Raw genomic sequence first — 24,806 nt, forward strand, 5'->3', positions numbered from 1 at the left:
CTTAACCCCTTGTGCACGTATCCTTCCACCTTTCCTGATGGAGTATTGCCTTCCTGCAAACAGTATTTCATAACCCTGCCTGTCTAACCTGGATACACTTAACAGATTATTATTATTTATTTATTTTTTATTTTATTTTAAATTTATATATTTATATTTAATTTATTATGATCTAATGCAGGTACATATAGGACATTGTACAATGTTTCTCCTATCTCAGGTACATAAACATTACCTTTCCCTTTAACAGCAGCTCTTTGACCATTAGCCAGACTAACACATGTTTGCATAGCTGGTTTCAAAGCAGAAAACACTTGTGGATTATTAGCAATATGCTGGCTCACCCCACTGTCCAACAACCAAGTGTTCCTGGTGTTTTCAGATGCTGTTGCTGCCAGGGAAAATGACGCTGGACCTCATGTGTCTCGCTGCTCCTCTGTTTCTCCTCTCAGGGCAGCGTCTCTGGAGATGCTCTGTTGAACCACATGTGTAGCATCTCTTCACTGCATAAACTGTCTCAGCTGCTCGGCCGGCATCCTGGACTGTTGCAGATGCTGGTCTGTACTGAGCGTTCTCTCCTCCCTTTCCTGGTCACCTCTCCAGCCGTTTCTGCTCCTCCTCCAACAATCAACCAGTCAAATATGCCATGGTTAAATCCTGCTCTTGCATGGACTCTAGACTAGTCACAAGAACGTCCCATGAAGTGTCTAACGAACTGAGCACCACATATACCTTGTGTGCCTCAGTAAACGTCATTCCTCTTTCCTCTAACTCCAGGAATGTCTTTCTCATACCCTGCAGATGTGTGGACATGCTCTCCCCTGGCTTCAGTTGTGCTTTATACAGTCTCCTTGTCAGCAACACTTTACTGCCCGCAGTCTCTCTAACATACATACTGCACAAAGCCTCCCAGCACTCTTTCGCAGACTGGAGACCCCTTACGTGTATCAGCTGACTGTCCTCTATAGCCAGAATTATGCTGGCTAATGCCTTTTCATTTCTTCTCTGGTCCCCATCATCCAGGACTGCTGGTGGATTAGTAACTATCGTCCACAACTCCTCTGTTCACAGGTACATCTCCATCTTTACATTCCAGGAGAGGTAGTTTGTCTCATTTAGCCGAGACACCATGAAACCTCCTCCCATTATTCCGACAGAGGCCATGCTGCCTGCTTCCTTTCACCAGCCACTAACCACTATCAAACCACGTTGCACAACCCCTCTGGCTCTGGTGCAAGCTCTTACTGGGTTTCTCTTTTCTCTGGTCTCTAGTCACTCTGGCCTTCTCTCTGGACTGGGCCCATAACCTGTCAAGAGTGTTTACAGCGTGACTACCATTTTGAGACAACCCAGGAGCAAACTACAGGACACAGAGGTTTTGTCATTACAAACAGTGGTTTATATACAAGACTTCTATATACAGACATACACGTGGTAGGCACATAACAGGCAAGCAATCAATCTTCAACTCTACATGGACAGCTACAATGCAGATAGAACACAATGAGGAGAGTGATACACGAGGAGAGATACGCCCTCTCATGGCCTCCCTTATATAGACATCTTCTTAAAGCGGCAACAACCCTGCTGACTCATCCTCAATCTTAAAGTGGCAATAACACTGCTGACTCATCCTGGTCCACAGCCTTACAGTGGCTGGTCAGCTTTAAATCATCATTACCCTGACATAAAAAGTATACACTAATATTCCCCCTTTTCTTGTTTCTATCACTTATTCTAGCTTTTGATCATATCACCCTTTATTAAGAAACTTTTCCTTTCTTTCTTGTCTAACTTCTAATCATGTCACCTACTTAAAAAAAGAAAAAATGAAAAGGAAGAAGAGAGCGAGAGAAAAGAAAAAGTAACTCAGAACATCAACAGAAAAAAAATCACCCATCTATCATCTCTTGCCCGCTTCAATACTTTGCTATGCTTTACAAGAAAAATAGGAAAGAAGAGTAAATCAAGACAACAATATAAAAATAAAATAAGAAATAAGAAATAATCTATCCATTGTCCCTTGCTCGCTTCAATACTTTAATTGCTATGCTTTTTTTTTTCTTGCCTCCCAAATTCCTCTCTTAAATCTTTACCTACTTCTTGGATGTTTAATCTAGGTATTCCCCCCACCTCTACCCTCTTCCACTGCCTAATTTCTAACATTTCTACCCAGGCCCCTATCTTGCTTTCAAACCTATCTTCCTCCTCTAATATATTCTCCCACTGGTTTAATTCATCAACCTTTATTATTTCCACTGTTGCCTCCTCTTTATCTTCCTCCTTCTTCATTCCTTCTGTTGACTCTTCCTTTTCCTGGGCGTCTTGGTCTTTACTCATTATCCCTTATATGGTATTTTCCATTTTTTCCATAATCTCCTTCAATCCTTTCTCCATGATGTTTTTTATATTTTGAAAAAGTAAATCCATCTCTTGTACAATTCCACTCATCTCTCCTTTATTAGGTACCTTGTTTTGTTTTAAGAAATTCAATTTTTATCCAACAGTCCAAGAACTATTTATTCAATCTTTAAGTTACCCTTCAAGGAGTTCACTAGTCCCAATTCTTTATGTCCCATTAACAATCAGTTCCATTTAAGTAGTTCCAGAGGTTATACTTGAGTCTCCAATAATCCAATAGTCATAGAGTGACTAGAAGTAATCCAATAAAATTTTTCACACAACTTCATTTAGATATTTCCAGATGTGTAGTTTTCTCTTTTGTCAGCAGGTGGCACTCTCAGCTTAGATTTCAATATAACCATGTTTCCAGCATTCTTTTAGTTATAAAATAATTATAAAAGCAGAATAAGTTTTGCAAAGAAATGATTTCAGCATTTCAAAATGCCTTCCCAGTACCACACCTTCCCAGCTTAAGGGTTCAATTTTCTGTATATTTCAAAGTTTATTATTTCCACTCCTGCACCCTTCACTTCTGGTCTGGTGGTCTGGTAGTTTCTCCGAATGCCTAGCCGCCGCTTTAACAGCTGATTCTGAGCAGATAATTCTGAATTGCTCCTTGGGGTTAAATTTAAGGTAAAAGGAAAATCCTCTCCTCCAGTTCCACTCACTGTTCACCTACTTCGCTCCAGCACCAGTCTTAGATAGTCATCGGCTGTCCAAGCTTTGTGGTGGCCATCTTTAGGCTACCTCTTCTTCTTGCTATGGCTGAGGGAGATGGAACCCTGGGGCCGACAGGAGAGCTGCGACTCTTGATCTCTCAGGGTGCCCCTCTTTGCTTCACCACCCCTTCAGGGCAGCTTAGGCTCCTCTTGGAGCCCACAAAAAGGAGAAGACAGTGCAGGGGACGAGGAGACCCGTTCCCTGCATCTGTATCGCAGCGACGTCAACTGGAAGCTCTTTTCTACATTTGTCTTGAAGGATCAGATGATGGAATGTATGTACAGATGAGGCCCTGGGGATCAGAGGAAGGGTCATACGTGGAGATAGGACCCAGGTATGGATGGAATGGACATGAGAGTGAGGAATATGAATTTTGATAAAACATTTTCTCTTGTCTTCATTTCTTTGCCTTAACAATTAAGAGCTTTGCTCCTTTCTGTCTTCTCTCTCTGCAGAAGGAGGGGCGGGGTCGGAGGGGGTGCTGTCTCAAACAAAGACTTAAAACTGCTTTTACTTTTCTCTGCGGAAGGAGGGGGGTCGCAGGGAGTGGGGGTGCTGCCTTGAGCTGCTCTGCAATAGGAAAGGGGTGGGGCTGCACATTTGTAGCAAGGCAGAAGTTAGCACCTTACCTGTTAGAAAACCACTAGCCAGGATATTAGACACAAGAATAGCTCGCTTATAAGAAACCCCCCCAAAACCACATAGCTGGCACACTTTGCAAGATACCCGTGACCTGGGGTGAAAAACAGGTGACGCAACATTTAGCTATTTAGCATAACAAGCGTAAGGGTTCAAATCCAAATAACCAATCAATATTATCTGTTATGCATGTATTATTAGGGGAAGGGCAAAGGGTTGAATGCGACCACTCCTTGACTATAAAAATTGCTGTAAGATTCTAATCTGGGCCCTTTGTTTAGCTTTCAAACCAGGGTCCTTATATCTTGGTACCAAAATAAAAGTATAATTCTGTATCACACCTTGTGTTTGATGACTCATCGGGTTCAACACCAAGCCAGAGCCCAGTTTTGGGGACAACAGTTTCTTCAGGGAGATGGGCAAAATTTAAGACTTTTTTCCACAGAAATGTACGGACACCTCTGATATTCTGCCTATCACATATACTCGCAGATAAGCCCATCTGTGGATAAGCTGACCCTTGAAATTTTAATGAAAATATCCTGAAAAATGTGCCACTTGCAGATAAGTCAACCATCAAAATTTTCATGTACTTTAATTTTCACAACTGGCTTATCTTATAATTTCATTAAGGCTTTATATATCATGTTTCCTACATTATAACAAAAGTAATAATTGCATTACAATTTTGAACTCAAAATTTAGCATTCAATGAGAATAAGATTGCATTTCAGTCTAAGAAACCTTTTTTTTCCTGTCATGAGACATACTGCATTTTGAGTAGCTATCAGTTCTATTGAGATAATTTCTCAGTTTTGTTTGCAAGAGTTTATGTCCAATTATGTATACAACATTGGCCATGCACACAAAATGGTTGATTTAAGAGAAAGGTAACAAAACATAAGGAACATGTAGAAAGGTGACACAGGGAAAGCACTAAATAAAGCTTCCACAATGGTAATTATACATTTTTAATCTAATGATTTAATCCGAAAATTAATTACAGTGTAAGAACATGCTAAAGGTAGTCCTCTACTTAAACCATTTGTTTAGTGACTGTTGAAAATTATAACAGCATTAAAAATAGTGACTTACAACTGGTCCTCACACTTCCAACTGTTGTAGCATCCCCACGGTCACATGATCAAAATTTGGGTGCTTGGCAACCATGTCACTGTATATAAAGTCTGTATATAAAGAAGTTAATTAATTCTGCTGAATCAGTTTAGCTGTGTGTGCTTTCTGGATTTGATATTTGCAACAAACTCTGAAAGGTTATGGGCCCAGAGCACACAGAAAGACTGAATTGTAATTAAGCTGAGAGACTGCCTGTGTGAGAAACAAGGCAGAGAAAGATTGCAGGATGGCTGCTGTTGAAATTAAGGAGAGCTCTCTGCCTCATTTGGGACAGAAGAATTATATTATTTGGGCTGCAAAGATGGAATGTTTCCTGAAGGCTAAGGAGCTCTGGGATATTGTTGTTAATTCACCCCAGGCACCAGTAGCAACTGCAGAGCATAGGCTGCATGATAAAGTAATGGCTTATATCATCTTGAGCTTAGAAGATGAACAATTTATCAATGTAGCTGATTTAAAGACTGCAAAAGAGGTTGGCTGAAGTTGAGTAGTGTGCATGTGAGTGTGTCAGCATGCAATATTGTACAATTATCAAGAAAATTATACAGAGTCCGTTTGCAACCAGGAGAATCTGTGGAGCAGCATTTGGTACAAATGCAAACTTTATTTGTGGAGTTAGAACAGCGTGGAATGAATATTCCTGAGTCTCAGAGAGTGCTGTTGGTGTTAAACAGTCTGGATGAAACGTGGGACATAGTTTCTTCAGTATTTGAGTGCAAACCAGAGCAGGACTTCCGTTTGCAGTCCTTAAAGGCTTGTTTGATTTCTGAAGAAAACAAACACCATTTTAGAAAAAGCCAGGAGAAATTCCTGAGGTGGGGACCCAAGGAACAGAGAGATAAGAGCAATGGAAAATTCCACAGACTGGATGTCTGCAAAGAGAAATGCAGCAGCAGAAGAGATCAGATTACAGGCCAGCAACAGAGGCAGTGCTTCATTTGTGGTGAAAAAACACATTTAAAGAAGGGCTGTTTGCAAAGACAAAGCTGTTTGCAAAGAAGAAATTATTTGCAAGGAAAATTGCAAGATGGACAAGTTGCTGTTGCAAAAGTTAGCTATTGCAATAGCAGAGACAAATGGTTGATAGACAGTGGGGCAAGTCAAACAATTGTTAATAATTCTAAATTGCTTTACAGAATGGATCCAGCTGCTGGAGATGCAGTAGCCTTGGCAAATGGCCAGAAGGCTAAAGTCATTGGAAGAGGCAATGTGCAAATTCCATATCTGGAAAAGAGGTTTAATGATATATTATGTGTGCCTGAAATGGAGCATAATTTGCTGAGTGTCTCTAGTTTAGACAAGCAAGGATTTGAGACCACATTTGCAAATGGGAGATGTCTCATAAAGCAAAATGGGAATGTATGTGCACAGGCGATAAAAGAGGATAATCTTTATGTGTTGCAGGGACAAAAGGTTCAATGTGCACAAACATTTGGAAATGTGGCACCACAGAATTCATGTGTTCATCTCTTCCACAAAAAACTTGGCCATGCCAGCTTCAGAGTTTTGCAAAGGATGGACCAGTTTGCAGAAGGATTAAATTTAAAGGGATGTAAGGCATATTTGGACTGTGCAGTATGCAAATCATCAAAGTCCAAGGCATTCCCATTAAGCAAGAGTAGCACAAGGCAGACAACAAGAGTTCTAAAGCTGGTACATGCAGATTTGGTTAGGCCAATGCAAGCCAGTTTGGGAGGAGTTAAGTATGTGCTGGTCATTGTAGATGACTACAGCAGGTTTGGGTTCTGCTATTTACTAAAGAGTAAAATAGAGGTGCTACAGAAATCTAAGCAATGGGTAAGCTTCATAGAAAGGAGATATAAACAACAGGTATGTCAGCTGCAAACTGACAGAGGTTCAGAATTCATGTCAGCAAGTTTTCAACAATGGTTGGGACAGTTAGGAATAAAACACAGACATACAAATCCATATACAGCAGCTGAGAATGGTGTAGTTAAGAGGCGGAATGGAGTCTTAGAAACCACGAAGGACTCACTGCTGAAGGATTCTGGTCTGAGCAGGTCATATTGGGGTGAAGCCATGTTGACTGCTAATTATTTAATTAATAGGCTGTGGAGTTAATCTATTAATGATACTCCATATGCAGTGCTATATGGGAGAAAACCATCTCTGGAACATTTAAGAGTTTTTGGAAGCAATGCGTGGGTGCATATTCCAAAAGCAATTAGAAGAAAGGGACAACCAAAGGCTAGAAAGCTCAGGTTTATGGGCTATGAGCCTGGTTCAAAAAGCTATCACTTTAGCGATGGGAACAAAAGAATAGTCATTTCCAGGTTTGCTAGTTTTGCAGAGCAAAATTGGAGCAGAATTGATGCAAATTTGTATCAATGGTATGAGCCAAGAAACTATAAGGAAGTATTGGCATTACCTAAATTTGAACAAGTAAAATGGAAAGAAGGCATGGACAAAGAAATGAAATCCATGGGTGAACATAAAGCGTTCACATCTATGACTTTGCCACAGGGTAGCAAAGCTGTAGGATGTAAGTGGGTATACAAAAAGAAAGTACTGCCCAATAATGAGATACAATATAAAGCAAGGTTAGTGGCATAAGGTTTTTCACAGATGAAAAATGTGCACTATGATGAGGTATTCGCGCCTACAGTAAAGAGTGAAAGCATCAGGCTGGCACTAGCGTTGGCAGTGGCACATGGCCATAAAATTTGGCATTTTGACATAACCACAGCATTCCTCAATGCTGAGTTAGAGGAAGAAATTTACATGGTTCAAGCACCAGGGTATGAAATTAAAAAACCTAACACTGTATATAAATTGAACAAGGCCATTTATGGGCTGAAGCAGTCAGCCAGGAATTGGAATATATGTTTAGATACTGCATTGAAAGGTCTTGGGTTCAAGAGTTGCAAGGCTGATGGTTGCATATACACTGGAAAGTTACAAGGTGGGGATTGTCAACTATTAGCATTTGTGGATGATCTTTGTTTCATTGCAAAGGATGTATCACAGTAAAAAGGATTCTCAGGTATTTGAAGGGAACTGTGAATGTGGGTCTTCAAGTACAGGTATCTGAAGAATATTAAGTTATTTGGATTTATGTCTATTCCAGTCATGAAGGGAGGAGTGTCAGTGCATATAGTTCATGACTGGGAAGACATGGTAACAAGGTCAGCCAATGAATAGGCATAGTAACAAGGTCAGCCAATGGGAACTGTTTTGGAAACTGAAACTGGAAGGAGCCTGGGCGTGGCTTAGGCTTAGTTTAACTGCCCTGTATAGAGGAGGTTCTCTTTGTCTGTATTAAGCTCTGTGCTCAGCTCTAAAACGAAACTAGTCTGCTGCTGGAACTGAAAGCAATCTCTCTTCTCTACCACGTTGGAAGAATCTGCTGTTGGTATTGTAAATTTACTTCATGTGTTATTATGTATATAAAGAAGTTAATGAATCCTGCTGAATCAGTTTACCTGTGTGTGCTTTCTGGATTTGATATTTCAACAAACTCTGAAAAACCAGCATGTATTTACAATGGTTGCAGCATCCCAGGGCCATGTAACTGCCATTTGTGACCTTCCCAGCTGGCTTCTGACCAGCAAAGTCAATGGAGTAATCCAGATTTGCTTAATGACGTGATTCACTTAAGTACTGCAGTGAATCACTTAACAACCATGAAAAAAAGGTTGTAAAATCAGCCGTGACTCACTTAACAACCACCTTGCTTAACAATGGAAATTCTGGTCCCAGTTGTGGCCAAAAGTTGAGGACTACCTCAACTACAGCCCTTAAGCTGAAAGGATATGATAGATGAATTTGAATTTGAAAAAGATATGATAGATGAAAAGATATGATAGATGAAGCTGAAAAGATATGATAGATGAATTTTAAAATAATTCAAGCATCAACAATATAACTCTCTCTTCAATTAGTATCTCAGGAAACTCTCAATTTATATAAATGTGAGTCTTACAAATAACTTTGTTATAGTACTGGTAAAAGATACAAAATATAATCTAGGGTAGGTAATAATGTACTGTCATGTAGAGGGGAGGAGAGGAAGTGTCAGCTGCCACCTCAGCTTGCACTTTGCAACCATTCAGTATCAGCTGCCATGAACTCGGGGGGGGGGGGGGTTGGATGGGAGGGGGGACTTCTAGGGGAAATGAAACTTCACTGTACCTCTCTGAGATGGGCTTCAAGGACAACCAGCTGGGAATGGAATGCAGCTGCATACCAAACCTACCTCTGAAGTGACCGTTCTTAAAACATCTTGTTTGAATTTGATTGGACATGGGGGCCCAGTGATGGGAGGCAACTAAGGGAGGGAAAAGTTAGACTTGGGAATTTTGGTGCACACTTTTTCAGCTCTGGCTATGCATTACTGTAATTCACTTGACTACTAGTAAATTATACCTTTCTCAATAAATGGAATTAAGGATCTTTCTTACTTAAAGGTTCAAGCTGAGGCAGGTCTGACAGGATGTGCGAAGCCTTTACCTCTTTCTTCCTTTTCTGAAACTATAATATTGCTATAAAGATATAGCTTATTGCCCAATTATGCATATTACACATTCTATTCACTTACCTTCTGCAACACCCCAAGGATACTGTCTTCCCCTAACTCTCTTGCCATTGACTTCAATAATAGTATTGCTACCTACTACCGCAAGAGGTAAACGGTCCTACAAAAGAAACAGAATAATTTTTCCTATAATAATTTATTGACAGGTTGAATATAAAAACGTTTTTGTACTGCTCTGAGATCACAATAAAATGACTGTCAAAGGAGATTATATTTTTTTTTAAAAAAAGCATATACAAGAAGGACTTCAGCTCTAAAGCAGAACATCATTTGGTAACAGACCTAAGGAAGTTTTCTGTTCAAAATTAGTCATGCACTGATGGGATATGAGCCTTGGTAGTACAGTGGTCTAAAGCACCCTGTTATTAAGACCAGCTGCCTGCAATTACTGCAGGTTCGAATCTCGCCAGGCTCAAGGTTGACTCAGCCTTCCATCCTTTCTAAGGTAGGTAAATTGAGGCTATTGCTTAGCGCATTGTAAGCCGCCCTGAGTCTCCGGAGAAGGGCAGCATATAAATCAAATTTAAAAAAAAAAAAGCCACTAAAATAGAGATAAAGCAAACACATTTCTTTTAACCTCTACAATTATTTCAGTGGTTTTTTTTTAGATATTATTATTATTATTATTATTATTATTATTATTATTATTTATTTATTTATTTATTTTGTATACCGCCCTTCTCCCAAACAATATTAAAAACCAATTAAATTAATTTGGCCCACAGTTAAAACACCCCCATATTAAAAACCCATAATTTAGCAATTTAAAATTAAAACAATTTTAAAAAAATATGGTCAGGTCAGCCCAGCTTGATGAAACAAAAACGTCTTTAAGGCACGGCGGAAAGTGCGCAGATCCGGGATGCGCCGTATCTCCAGGGGCGACTCGTTCCAGAGGGTTGGTGCCCCCACAGAGAAGGCTCTCCCCCTGGGGGCCGCCAGCCGACATTGTTTGGCCGACGAAACCCTGCAGAGCCCCTCTCTGTGGGAGCGTACTGGTCGGTGGGAGGCTACTGGCAGCAGAAGGCGGTCTCGTAAATACCCAGGCCCTAAGCCATGGAGCGCACTAAAGGTGGTAACCAATACCTTGAAGCGCACCTGGAAGACCACTGGGAGCCAGAGCAGCTCGCGCAGGAGAGGTGTTACATGGGAGCATCGAGTCGCCCCCATCACCACCTGTGCGGCCGCATTCTGGACCAGTTGGAGCCTCCGGGTGCTCCTCAAGGGGAGCCCCATGTAGAGAGCATTACACTAGTCCAAGCGGGACGTGACGAGGGCATGAGTGACCTTGCGTAAGGCATCCCGATCCAGAAAGGGATGCAACTGGCGGATCAGGCGAACCTGATAAAAAGCCCCCCTGGCCACAGCCGTCATATGCTCTTCTAAAGACAGCCGTGTATCCAGGAGGACACCCAAGTTGCGAGCCCTCTCTGTGCGGGCCAACGACTCACCCTCAAAAGTCAGCGATGGTACCAACTGACTATATCGGGATGCTGGAAGCCATAGCCACTCGGTCTTGGACGGGTTGAGCCTGAGCCTGTTTCTCCCCATCCAGATCTGCATGGCCTCCAGGCACCGGGACATCACATCAAGGGCATTGTTGGGGTGGTCCGGGGTGGAGATGTACAGCTGAGTATCATCAGCATACAGATGACACTTCACCCCGAAACCACGGATGATCTCACCCAGCGGCTTCACATAAATGTTGAACAGAAGGGGCGAGAGAACCGACCCTTGCGGCACCCCACACACAAGGTGCCTTGAGGTCGATCTCTGCCCCCCTGTCAACACGAACTGCGTACGGTCGGAGAGGAAGGAGGAGAACCACCGCAACATGGTGCCCCCTATCCCCAACCCCTCCAGTCAGCGCAGCATGATACCATGGTCGATGGTATCAAAAGCCACCGAGAGATCTAATAGGACCAGGACAGAGGAACAACCCCTGTCCCGAGCCCTCCAGAGATCATCCACCAATGCGACCAATGCCGTTTCCGTGCTGTTCCCAGGCCTGAAACCCGACTGGAACAGATCTAGATAAACCGTTTCCTCCAGGAACCAGGGAAACTGTCGCGCCACCACACTCTCAACAACCTTCGCCACAAAGCGAAGGTTGGAGACAGGATGATAATTTGCTAATACAGCCAGGTCCAGGGAAGGCTTCTTGAGGAGAGGCCTCACCACTGCCTCCTTCAAGTTACCCTCACTCAGAGAAGCATTGATAATCTCCTGGAGCCAGCCTCGTGTAACGTCCCGGGAGGCCAGTACCAACCAGGAGGGACACGGGTCCAGTAAACATGTGGCCGCGCTAAGCCTGCCCAGAATCCTGTCCACGTCCTCGGGAGCCACAGGGTCAAACTCCTCCCAAATGACATTCTCAAGGCCCGCTTCCGTCACCCCGCCTGAAACTACCCAGTCAGAGTCCAATCCTTCCCGAATCTGAGCGATTTTGTCATACAGATATTGCACAAAGTCCTCAGCTCTTCCATGTAAGGGATCGTCCCTCGCTCCCTGATGGAGTAGGGAGCAGGTCACCCTAAATAGGGTGGCTGGGCGATTATCTGATGACGCGATAAGAGCAGAGAAATACTCAGATTTCGCCGCTTTTATCGCCACTAGGTAGGTCTTAATATGAGACCTCACCAGTGTCCGGTCGGATTTGGATCGGCTGGCCCTCCAACTGCTCTCTAGGCGTCTTTTCCGGCGCTTCATTTCCTTGAGCTCCTCGGAGAACCAGGGAGCCACACGGGATCAGCACCAGGTCAGAGGCCGCAAAGGCACGACACGATCCAAGGCTCCGGCGGCCGCCCTATCCCAGGCGGCTACCAGGTCCTCGGTCGAATCGTGAGCCAGAACCTCAGGAAATGGCCCAAGCAATGAATTAAAATGTTACCTAATAATTTGGTATTATTATGTTGTGTGTGTAAATGTTTGATAGTTTCTGTATACCAGGGCTTTATTGATAATTTGACTAAAGCCAATAAGAGAGATCTCTTGATGGGCATTCTTTTGTGGAATTGCTATGTCCATTAAAACAGGGGTCTCCAACCTTTCTGGCTTTGTGGACTGGTGTGTGTGGGAGGAAGAGGGGATGGTTCCGCACAAGCAGCGGGTGCATGTGCGTATGCGCACAGCTCCATATATGCAAGTGACAGGTGTGCACACCTGCCGCTTGCACAAATGGAGCTTCCTGTGCAAGCATCTGCTGCTCAAACAAATGGAGCTTTTACACGAGTGAGTGCACTCGTGGAGCTGTGTGTGTTCATGCGCTCACTCGGTGCTTGTACGACCCAGTTCCAGGCCGTGGCCTGGGGGTTGGGGATCGAGGACCCCTGCATTAAAATAAAACCCATTTGCACAGAATTCTGTGACATGAAACTGTAATATTTTGCTTAAATGTTTTTTGTACCTTTAACTTTTTAAACAGCTTATTTTCTTCTTCATCATCAGTTTCTGGGAATTCATATATTTTAATTTTGTGCTCTTGGATTTCTTTCATTATCTGAAAATAACCATAATTGTTAATAGAAACTGAAACAAATGTTGTATATGTTAATAAAAGTATGCTATATTATATATATTGAAGTTGAACACCACAAATTTATGTCAGAATATGGATACAATTTTCGTAATTACAATCTCTTTTGAAATCCAGTTTATGTGTTTGTCTTTTTTCAGATAAAGCTGTACTTTCCTCTTTTCCCTTTTCCAGAGTCATCCCACTCTCACTCATTTCAATTCACACTATATAGAAATAAACTACTCTGACACACCAGTGGTGGTTTTCAGCCGGTTCGCAATGGTTTGCACGAACCGGTAGTGGTAATTTGGCCTGGGTCGCTGAACCGGTAGCAACCGCTGACTGGCCACACCCCCGAACCGTTCGCCGCTCGCTTGCCCCGCCTGCCCGGTTGCTGCCCGGTCGCTCGCCCCGCCCACCTGCCCCGCCCAGTCACTCCTTACCTCCTGGGTGGCATAGCACACTGTGTGGCACTCACACATGCACACAGTCTGCTCTGCGGCTTGCCTGCCTAAGCTGCCTTCCCACGTGGTGCCTGCCCTGCGCCCCAACTGAGCTGCCTCCTCCTGCCTACAGGTAAGTCGTGCTAGGCCCCCCCCTCCCTGGAGCTTGCTGTGGCCCCCCCACCATCCCCACCAAGCTTGCATGGCTGGCTAAGCTGCCACGGCCCGGTGCAGCTCCATTCCAGGCTGCGCTGCCTGCAGCCTAGCTTCCCGTGGGCCCCCCCACTGTCCCCACCAGGCTCGCAACCTTACCTTCCTCCCACAGCTGGTGGCAGAGGGGAAGGCATGCCAGTGCCCATGAGGAACCAAGGCTTGGAGCAGTTTTGGAGCTTGTTAAGGAGGACCGCTCCTCGGCCCAAGCCACGTCTTTTCAAGCCTGGGCTATTACAATAGCTTTTCACTCCAAGCATCCCGGGCTTGAAAACGCATGACTGGGGCCAAGGAGTGGTCCTTCTTAACAAGCTCCAAAACTGCTCCAAGCCTCGGTTCCTCTTGGGCGCTGAAAGTACCGGCCTTCAACCTGTCTGTTTCTCTGTGCCTGGCTTTCCGGATGGGTCCCCAAAGCGCTGTGCTGCGAAAGATGCTCTCCCAGCAAGAGAGCGGTGGAGAGAAGAAGCAGCTGCTGATCACATGGAGCGTTGTTTCTCTCCATCACTCTCTTGCTGGGAGAGCGAAAGAGTCTTTCTCAGCACAGCTCTTTGGGTCCTGTAAGTGTAAGTCCCATCCGGAAAGCCAGGCAGAGAGAAACAGGTTGAATCCTGTTTCTCTCTGGCACAGCGCTTTCCGGACATACCAGGACCCAAAGCGCAGTGCTGTGAAAGACTCTCTCTCTCTCCCAGCAAGAGAGTGGGGGAGAGAAAACAGGTCGCCAGAGAACACATAGAGGGCTCCATCATGTGCTCTCCAGGTCAGCGGCTGCTGCTTCTCTCCCCTGCTGCTCTTGCCTTTCGCAGCACTGCGCTTTGGGAGTTGGACTCCTGTAAGTCCCATCCAGAAAGCGTGCGCTTTCCCAGGGCCCCGAGAGCCCCTGCCCCTGCCTGGAGCTCCCCTTTCGCCTGCCACCGCCCCCCCCGCTGCAACCTGGAGCTACCCTTTTGCCCGCCACTGCTGCCGTGGCTGGAGTTTGTCATCAGGATCAGTATCCGTAAGTTTTTGCTTTGCTCCCCAGGAAGGGCTCCGTCATGGAGGGCTGTGTGCCCAGACTAGGCGCTTTCTCTCAGGCCTCCCGCCTCACATGTCTCGGGTGGGTCGCACTCTCCTAGAGTTTGAAGGAGGAAGGGAGAGAGAGAGAGAAGAAAGAAAGAAAGAAAGAGAGAGAGAGAAAGAGAAAGAAGGAAAGAGGAAGGGAGAGAGAGAGAGAGACAAGAAAGAAAGAAAGAAAGAAAGAAAGAAAGAAAGAAAGAAAGAAAGAAAGAAAGAAAGAAAGAAAGAAAGAAAGAAAAGGAAAGGGGAAGGGAGAGAGAGAGAAAAGAAAGAAAGAAAGAAAGAAAGAAAGAAAGAAAGAAAGAAAGAAAGAAAGAAAGAGGAAGGAAGGAAGGAAGGGAGAGAGTGAGAAGAGAGAGAGAGAAGAAAGAAAAAGAAAGAGAAAGAAAGAAAGAAAGAAAGAGAAAGAAAGAGGAAGGGAGAGAGAGAGAGAAGAGAGAGAGAGAGAAAGGAGAAAGAGAAAGAAAGAAAGAAAGAAGAAAGAAAGAGGAAGGAAGAGAGAGAGAGAAGGAAGAGGAAGGAAAGACCACAAACCCTGGTACTAGACGTGGCTTCAGAAGATGCTTTGAAACAGCACAGCAATCTAGGGCTGGAAGGGACCTCGGAGGTCATCTAGTCCAACCCCCTGCTGCAGGGGGTTGGAAACCTTACATTGTCTGGATTATTTTGGTGCCTCTAACAGAGAGGAAAATTGCCAGAAAGGAGAAGGAGTTTACTAGGACAAGGCTGCTATGCAGAGGAAGGCAGAGATAGTCCTTGACTTATGACCACAATTGAGCCCAAAATTTTGGTTGCTAAGCAAGAGCATTATTAAGTGAGTTTCACCACATTTTACTCAATCCATGACCTCTCCTGGCTCTAACAGTCATGTGCAAGTTAGGCAGTAGTGGGTTCCACTTACCTTCGCTACCGGTTTGGAACTGTGAGCACACACACTTCGCTCGCGGTACTTCTGCACATGTGCAGAACCTTCTACGCATGCGCAGAGTATCCGTGATGACATCCGGGCGGGTGGGCAGAGCCTCCCGCCGCCGCTACCGGTTCACCCAAACTGGGGCGAACTGGTAGAAACCCACCACTGAAGCTAGGGAAGAACATCTGAAGGTGTTTGTAATGTTCTAATGTACAGAAGTTATAGTTAAATGTGTGGCAGAAAGTGGACTCTGGGTGTGTTTTTCCAAATGCAGTGAGGTTGAATGTGTATAGTTTTAGAAGAGCTGTGTGTGTTTGTGTGTGTGTACATACACATACAGTATATATAGTAAATAATGTATCTTTTTGTGTGCCTATACACACTCTATACTATGTAATATGTATGTACACATATGGCATATATACATAGGATTAAATAGTATATTTTGGATGTTCAGTAGTAGTAAATAAATAGACAGGGAAATTGTATTTCGTTGAGGCCTTTGAGGTGAGGAGAGGCCAGGCAACCTAACCCTAACCTTTGACGTGAGTGACGTCAAGTTGGCCATGCCCACCCAGTCACATGACCACCAAGCCACGCCCACCCAGTCACATGACCACCAAGCCACGGTCAGTCACATGACCACCAAGCCATGGCCAGTCACATGATCACCAAGCAAGCCATGCCCACCCAGTCACATGACCACCAAGACATGCCCACCAAGCAAGCCATGCCCACAGAACCGGTAGTAAAAATTTTTGAATCCCACTATTGTGACACACTACTACACGATTCCTATAAAAGGATCACTGGAGATCGTAATATTTTTCTGATGGGTTAGAGAAAGACTGCAGACATCCAAACTATGAAAGACTGATTATGTCTTTCACAATTGTCTGAGAACTCATTGAACTATTCTATTCACATTTATAATTCTCACAGTTATTTTTAGTACATTCCTTATGTCTCAGAACTACTAGATGTAAATCCATTTTTCATTCAGTTACAGTAACTGCATTTCATTAAATTATATTTAAGCTTCCAACCTGTCTGACAGGATATTGCAGTCATCCATACAGAAACATCAATCAAATGTACTGTATCATTTTTCAAACCACAAATATACCACCTCCTTTAACAGCTCAGGCAGGCAGGTTGGGTATGCTGTGGGTGCCGTTAGCCAAGGAATGTTGGCTGGTGGGAACCAGGAGACCTGTCTTCTCTGCCACATCCCTTGCCCTCTAGAATATTCTCCCTTCAGATATCAGGATGACCCTGACCCTGTTGGCCTTTTGTAAAACCATAAAGACTTGGTTGTGTGCCCAAGCCTGGGGCCCCAAGTGTATTAAGAGCCCCGTTTCCTGGCTGTATTAACATCCATAGTAACAGTTTTACTTGGTGCCATCTATATTTATTTTGTACTGTTTTAATTGTTTTTGTGTCTTATGATGTATGCCACCCAGAGTCACTTGTTGAGATGGGCAGCTATAGAAATCAAAAACCTTATAAACAACTAAACAAATAATCATGAGATCCTAAGGGTATTCACTAAAATTTCAAATATGTATTTGCTGGTCTCCTGGCAAAAATATGTAACGTGAGCCTCTGACAAAGTTCCACATCAAAGATTCTTGAATAAACTTAGTGGCCATGAGATAAGAGGACCTAACCTTTCCGCTAATTCATTAATAACAGAAAGCAAAGAATAGGACTTTGCTATTCAATGGGAATTTTCTCAGTGGAAGAAAGTCAGAAGTAAGGCCCCTTGGAATTTGTATGGCGGGGGGAAAGCCACAAGTTAAATATAAGGTACTACAAGATGGAAAGGATTTCTACCAGATTTGAAATTATATTTTGCCACCTGCTGTCCAGCTTGGATGAAAGAGTAGGTGTTGTTAAGAAATGGAAGGCTATTGGAGTTAGAAGGAGATGATCTGAGATTTGGGTGGCATGGATATTTATGGTATGACAAACTTAAGGTTAATGTATGTTAGATGGGTATTCTTAGTGTGTGGAATAAATATAAATTTACGCTGTGCCCGAAAACACATTTGTGGCTTTCTGCACAAGAAGCATTTTATAGATGAGAAATAAGTAAACATGAATGGTTAACTTACCATGATATACTAGAAGTTTCTCAAGAGAAGACTTGACAATAGAAGGATATAATGTCAATGGGTTTCTTATGTACAATTATCAGAAAGGTTAAGAAGTGGATAATACATTCTATGGTTTTGAACAATGTAAGACTGAGTTTGAAACAGAACTACTGTATGCACCAATGATGAACGTGTTATTGCTAAAATGTATAAATTTGTGCTGATATAAGAGACAGAACAAAAAGTGAAAGAATGTATGAGCCGAGATGGCGCAGTGGTTAGAGTGCAGTACTGCAGCTGACTGCTAGTTCAGCAGATCAGCGGATCAAATCTCACCGGCTCAAGGTTGACTCAGCCTTCCATCCTTCCAAGGTGGGTAAAATGAGGACACAGATTGTTGGGAGCAATATGCTATTTAGTATACTGTCTTTGGTGTAAGCTGCCCAGAGTCCTCGGAGAGTGGGCGGCATAGAAATATGAATAATAAAATAAATAAATAAATAAATGATAAATTGGGCCAAAATGGTTACAATATACAAATACATCAATGGGAAAATATGTGGTTGAAAGGATTATGTTCTAAACTTAAGGAGAATTTTTTAAAAATGATGTATTGTTGGTATCTGTCACCAGAAAAAAATGTCTAGAATGTATAAAAGTACTTGAATCTTTGTTGGAAATGTGAACAACATGAGGGGACATTCTATCATGTTTGGTGAAAGTGTGAAAAAACTAAAAAAAAAAATGGTTACAAATACATACACTGATTCAGATGATTTTAAAGACTAAAGTACTATTAAAACCAGAGCTCTTGCTTTTGGGATTAATGGGCAGGCAACTAGAAAAAACTCATGTTTTTATATATGACAACTGCAGTGAGATTATGATATGCTCAAAAGAGAAGAAGTTCAACACTACCCACAACAAAGGAATAGTTGGTGAAGATGATGCAACTTGCCGAGATGGCTAAATTAATTTATTTAATTAGAGAAAAGACAATTATCTACATTTATGGCTGATTGGAAATCTCTTGTAGACATTTTGCATGAAATAGAAAAAATGCACTTATAACTCATGGTTTTGCTGATTAGAAAAAAGTTGGATAACAGAAAAAAAGTAAGGTTTTTATTATAATCAGAGAAGTGATAATTTTGTAACCATACTGCAAAAGAAATCGGAAGTGTCTTCTTACTATTTCTTTCTATTCTTCTTTTCTGCACTGTTGTCTTTTCTTGTTTCCTTTATTCTTTATTCATTTGTGAATAAAGAATTTTATTCATTTTTTATGTTCACTTTAAAACTTTTAATAAAATTTATATATGTAAAAAAAGAAGTAGAGCCCCTTGGGTATCTCTGTTAGAGAAAGTGCTTTTAACTTCCTGATAAATAATATTTAAGTAAAGGTAAGCTGGTAAAGTTGTGGATGATACTAAAACAATCAGAATAATAAAAGTCAAAAGCAATTAAAAGGAATTAAGATCTCTTTAAACTGGGTGACTAGTTAAATGCAAATGCACGCCAAGTGATACATGATGGAGCAAAAAAAAAGCCTAATTACATACACACAGCGATGGAGTCTGAGTTGTTTGCAACTAACAAAGAAAAACATACTGGGGTCAAAGTGGATAGCACAATGAGGTCACCAACTGAGTGGGCAGCAGCTACAAAAAAGGTAAATTTCATGCTAGGAATCAGTGGGAAAGCAATTGATAATAAAAATGCCAACATTTTAATACATTCAAACGAATCTATACATATTTGGAGTACATTTGTTCTCCAACAGTTCTAGTTGCCATACTTAAAATATGGGTACAATAGAGGTAGTGAAAGTGCATAAGAGGGCAAATAAAATGATCTGCAGTTTGAACAGCTTCCATATGAGAAAAGGCTAGGATGCTTGGGAATTTTTTGCTTGAGGAAAGGTGCCTGAGAATATTGAAAACTGACAGCAGAAAAATTATTGAGTTATATAAAATAAAGCATGTCTGGGAGAAATATAAATACCAGGGGTTGTCCAATGAAGCTGTCTGAAAGCATTTCTTCATAAAGTACATGACTTTCCTGTGGAATTCATTATGATACAATGTGGTGATGGCCACTGACTTGGATGGCTTTAAAAGAGGATTGGAGATAGATAGATAGATAGATAGATAGATAGATAGATAGATAGATAGATAGATAGATAGATAGATTTAAATTTGTGGAAAATAGGCTTATTAAGGGTTAATAATCTTGAAGACTTGGTGTTAACTTCAGATAAGGAGTAACTTGTCTCTAAATATGAATTCCAAGGGAACAGCAATAGGAGGCAAATATATCTCCATCTCCTCCTTGTGACCACCTTGGAAGCATCTGTTCAGTCTTTCTAAACAAAATTCTGGATTAAGATGGGCTTTGGCTGCATCTGACAGGGTTGTTCTTATGTATGTTCTTATGAAACTAAGGAAAGATTTATACTTATTCAGAAACAAATATTAGTATTAGCATTCAATATTAGAAATTTACCTGTTTTTATGTATTTATTTGGTCAATCACCAGCAAGATAAAATAATAAAAAGGGAAATAAAAGACAACAATTACAATCAGGATTGACAGGGAGAATTGGGTGCAATTATATATTGGCAACTATAATATAAAATCAAATATGGTATACTCTGAACATCCCTATTACAATAATAACATAACAATCTGATATAATAAAACTATGCACTAAAATGTCTTCTAAAATTATTAAAAATAATTACTAAGCAAAATGTTGATAAAAATAAAAGTCTTTAGTTCTTTAACCTGTTTTGCCTTATTATCATTACAGCAGCACAAAATTTGGCTACTACACGAGTGGTGGCTAGATTCGAGTGATGAGGAGAAGATATTAAATCTGGCTCTAAAAAATGCTCTTCTACTCTCAGGAAAGGTCAGGTCTTTCAGATAACTTGCTGGTTCCCACACACCTCATTTAATCTGATTTCTGTTGTGGAAAGGTATCCTATTAACTTCTACCATGTTTCCCCAAAAATAAGACCCAGTGTTATATTTTGGGGGGGCTCCAAAAGATGCATTAGGGGTTATTCGAGGAAACACGGTATCAGGGTGATTAGCCCGGCCTACCCCCCAGCGTGTGCACAAGAGGTGGTGAGCGCACCGGCCACTTGGCTGGTGCACTGTGGGGCTGCACAGCCCGCGCAGCACAGGTTAGTCTGAGTGCTGTGACAACCAGGCTGGCCCTCCAAGCAGCAGGCGGAGGCAGAGGTGCAGAGGGGGAGGCACGTGATCCGGCCCGCCGGACGTGCTGCGCAGCCGGCCGCCCACTCCGTCCCAACGTCTGTCTTAGCTTGCCTGTGGCCAGGATGGGGCAGGCGGCCATGCGGTATGTTCGGATCGAGTGCCTCCCCCCTGCGCCTCTGCTTCCACCTGCTGCTTGAAGGGCTGCATCATTCCTTTCATCCTGATTGAATTAATTTGTGCCAGAACTCCTTCAATGCCTCACTTTTCACAGTTTGTATGGGCGGGGGGGACAGAGGTCCACCCCGAGGCCCCTAACTTGTGGGGTGCCTCAGGGGTCAGTTCTCTCCCCCCTACTCTTTAACATCTATATGAAGCCGCTGGGTGAGATCATTCATGGCTTCGGGGTGAGGTATCATCAATATGCTGATGATACTCAATTATATATCTCCACCCTGGGCCACCCCGGGGATGCCCTTTCCGTGATGTCCCGATGCCTGGAGGCGGTGCGGGCCTGGATGGGCAGGAACAGACTCAGACTCAACCCTTCCAAGACTGAGTGGCTGTGGATGCTGGCATCCCGTGTTCTAGAGGTCCCGTTACTTTTGATGGGGGGGAGGTACTCACCCCCGTTGAAAGGGCCCGCAACTTGGGTGTCATCCTGGATTCCCAGCTGTCCCTAGAAGACCATTTGACAGCTGTGACCAGGGGGGCTTTCACACAGGTGCGCCTGGTGCGCCAGTTGCGCCCTTTTCTAGACCGTGATGCCCTTTGCACGGTCACTCATGCCCTGGTTACCTCCCGCTTGGATTACTGCAACTCCCTCTACATGGGGCTGCCCTTGAGGTGCACCCGGAGGCTCCAGCTGGTCCAGAATGCGGCCGCGCGGGTTGTTACGGGAGCTCCTCATTACTCCCGTGTAACACCTCTCCTGTGCGTGCTGCACTGGCTACCAGTGGTCCTCCGGATCTGTTTCAAGGTGCTGGTATTGACCTATAAAGCCCTACATGGCTTAGGTCCGGGGTATTTGCAGAACCATCTCCTGCCTGCTTCCCACCGTCCTGTCCGCTCCCATAGGGTTGCTCTCCTCAGGGTACCGTCGACCAGGCAATGCCGTCTGGCGACGCCCAGGGGTAGGGCGTTCTCCATGGGCGCCCCTACCCTCTGGAACGAACTACCCACCGAGCCCCAGACAGCCCCGGATCTCCGCTCCTTCCGTCGAGGCCTGAAGACTTGGTTATTCCAACAAATGGGCTGATTCTGATCCTTGGGTTTTTATTATTTATTATTTTAATCTGGTTTTAGTGGGTTTTTATTATTGTATGTTTTTAATCTGTGTTCGCTGCCCTGAGTCCTTCGGCATATAAATTCTGTAAAATAAATAAATAAATAAATAAATAAATAAATAAATAAATAAATAAATAAATAAATAAATGGGCCTTATATCGGGCGTTTAAACATTTTAGGTAGTGAGTTTGATCCTCAGAAGGAGAGTTTTTACTTTTTCTGTACTCTTTATTGTATGCCCTCTTTAACTGTACACAATCCTGATCAAAGCATTTTTTATTCTTTATAACCTGATTTCTGGAGTGAGACTGCATTCCATTAAAGGGAATTGTTTCCAGATTGTCAATTAAAGTTTCAATCCCATCTAGATATGATCCATGAGGTTTGTTTTCTAGGAGATGTGCATGAATTTCTATAAAGTTTCTGAGGCTAGCATCCAATTAGTAACTTCAATTGCATTTTTCTCAGAACATTTAATTCTCACCTGGGTATTATAATTATCGAGCCTTGGTGGGTAGATTGAGCTTGAGGTAGAAATTTACCTGTTTTTTAAACTGTTGGCATTCTTCAGGTGTGAGTGTGTCAGCCTTGGCAATAAGTGGAATTATATTCACTTTTTCATGCAGGTGTTTCATAAACTCGATATCCAAAGGCTTAAGCCTAATAAATAAAAAACCAAAATGTTATTTTCCAAATTTGGCTTCCAAAGAAATGCAGTCAAAATGTGAGCCATATACGATACTAAAATTAATCTCTTCTGAACATAATCACTGCAAAAATTTATACAATGAAACCTCTACACTAAAAAACTGTGTGTGCTTCTGAAAATGGTTCAGAGGAACTATTTCAAAACTCGCACAAGCAAAGTAACTTTCTACTGCTAATTAAAGTATCTTTTTCAAGTCCCAAAAGTGCTTTTTCAAGAGGCAACTGGACTTTCTGGTTTTTCTTTGAAGATGTTTCACTTCTCATCCAAGAAGCTTCTTCAGCTCTGATTGGATGGTGGGGAATGGAAGGATTTATACTCCTTGCAGACAGCTGGTAATTTGCATTCTTTTAGCCAGTCATTGAGGCCACCTGGAGGTTTATCTGTGTCATCAGGGTTACCTGAGTAATGCAAATGGGTGTGGAGCTTTCTTGGAACTGTTGAAAGGACTGTGTTGTAGACTGGAGGTAGATGATGTCATATCCCTCCCCCTCTGATGACAGAGGGCTGTTCAATTTTGACATAGATGGCCTCTTTGACCCCTTTTTCAAACCAGCAGTCCACTCTGTCCAAAATATGGACTTTGCTGTCTTCAAAAGAGCAGCCTTTGTCTTTTAAATGCAGATGGACTGCTGAATCTTGTCCTGATGGGTTTGTTCTCCTATGTTGTGCCTATGTTGAACCATGACCTGGATGACTGAGAATCTCTATAGATACCTTTTTCACGCTTGCAGCTCTATTTAACAGCTATGCTTGTTAGAGAAGAGGAAACCAAGTCATTTTCCAAACATTATTCCTATTATCCTCTTAGACTTAGAACAATATTTAATATTGATTTCAAAAACAAAGAGCTATATAAGAAATTATTGGTATCACAAATTCTTGTTCTGTATAATACAGGCAGTCCTTGAGTTATGACTGGTTGCTTGGTGACCAAAGTTATGACAGTTACTGAAAAAGGGACTTACAACCCAGTTTTGAAGTACCGATATCTGCTCCCCACCTGGGTGAAGTGAGTGCATTTGGGTGCCCAGCAACCACTCTGCATTCATGGCTATTTGGAGTGCTCCATGGTCATGTAACCACGACTTACAACATTTTTGCCAGAAACCGGCATTTACTTCCAGTTTCTGGCAAAACCTGCCCCATAGCAAAGAATGTGTTCACTTAACAACTGCTGCAAAAAAGGTAAAATTGGGCGTGGTCACATGGTGACCCACTTTACCACCATCGCAACTTACAACCAAAATTGTGGCCTAAATTACAGTTATAAATTGGGAACTACCTGTATGTAGCAATCAGAACAATTAAAAGAAAAATTATCTTGCAATTATATATTTTAAGATCAAGCATTATGATGCTGAAATATCTAAAACTCTGACATACAGTATATTTGCTTTTACAACTTGCTTTTCAAAGTATTTAATTTAGATATAGCCAAGAATAAATTATTTATCATCCTTTATTGTGATACTGTAAACAAAACATGCAAAACTGTACTCTCTACTCAATCAGAAAAAATCCAGAGAACAAAGCCATTAATAGCATACAATCCCAATCTTGCTCTTCTGGATTTTGTACAAAACACTTTTGCTAATATTAGAGAAGGAAAATTATTTAAATTAGAATTTAATTCCTTACAATTCCTATGATCAGACATATCTAACAGTGTATTTTAAATTCTTCTGACTGGAGAAATTGTAAAGTAGGAGCAAAAGCATTTATCTTTAATACTGACCCATGTCCTGAAGGAGCAATGAAATATAAGCAACACTGGACCCTGTTATCTGGCATCTGTCGTCTGTTCACACGTGATTCTGCATTGAGATAGTCTTCAAATTTACAGTCAATGTAATCAGTAACTGGCTGCCAGCTATAATGTACAAACACATTTTTTTTAAA

The 24,806-nt window shown here is 42.4% G+C and overlaps 1 protein-coding gene across 1 annotated transcript in view; it reads right to left on the reverse strand.

Annotated features, from left to right (window-relative positions):
- Nucleotides 1–24,806, reverse strand: part of SEPTIN7 (septin 7) — a 469,639-nt gene that overhangs the window by 176,203 nt on the left and 268,630 nt on the right. The window contains exons 5-8 of the mRNA XM_070944651.1: nucleotides 24,643–24,777; nucleotides 22,741–22,858; nucleotides 12,861–12,953; nucleotides 9,458–9,554 (exon numbers count right to left, since the gene is read on the reverse strand). Of these exons, the coding sequence (XP_070800752.1) occupies nucleotides 9,458–9,554; nucleotides 12,861–12,953; nucleotides 22,741–22,858; nucleotides 24,643–24,777 (443 nt within the window). The remainder of the gene's footprint in view (nucleotides 1–9,457; nucleotides 9,555–12,860; nucleotides 12,954–22,740; nucleotides 22,859–24,642; nucleotides 24,778–24,806) is intronic.

This window comes from Pituophis catenifer, unplaced genomic scaffold (genome assembly GCF_029215685.1).
Source record: "Pituophis catenifer annectens isolate HBS135680 unplaced genomic scaffold, rPitCat1.0.hap2 SCAF_5, whole genome shotgun sequence".
Lineage (NCBI taxonomy): Eukaryota > Metazoa > Chordata > Lepidosauria > Squamata > Colubridae > Pituophis > Pituophis catenifer.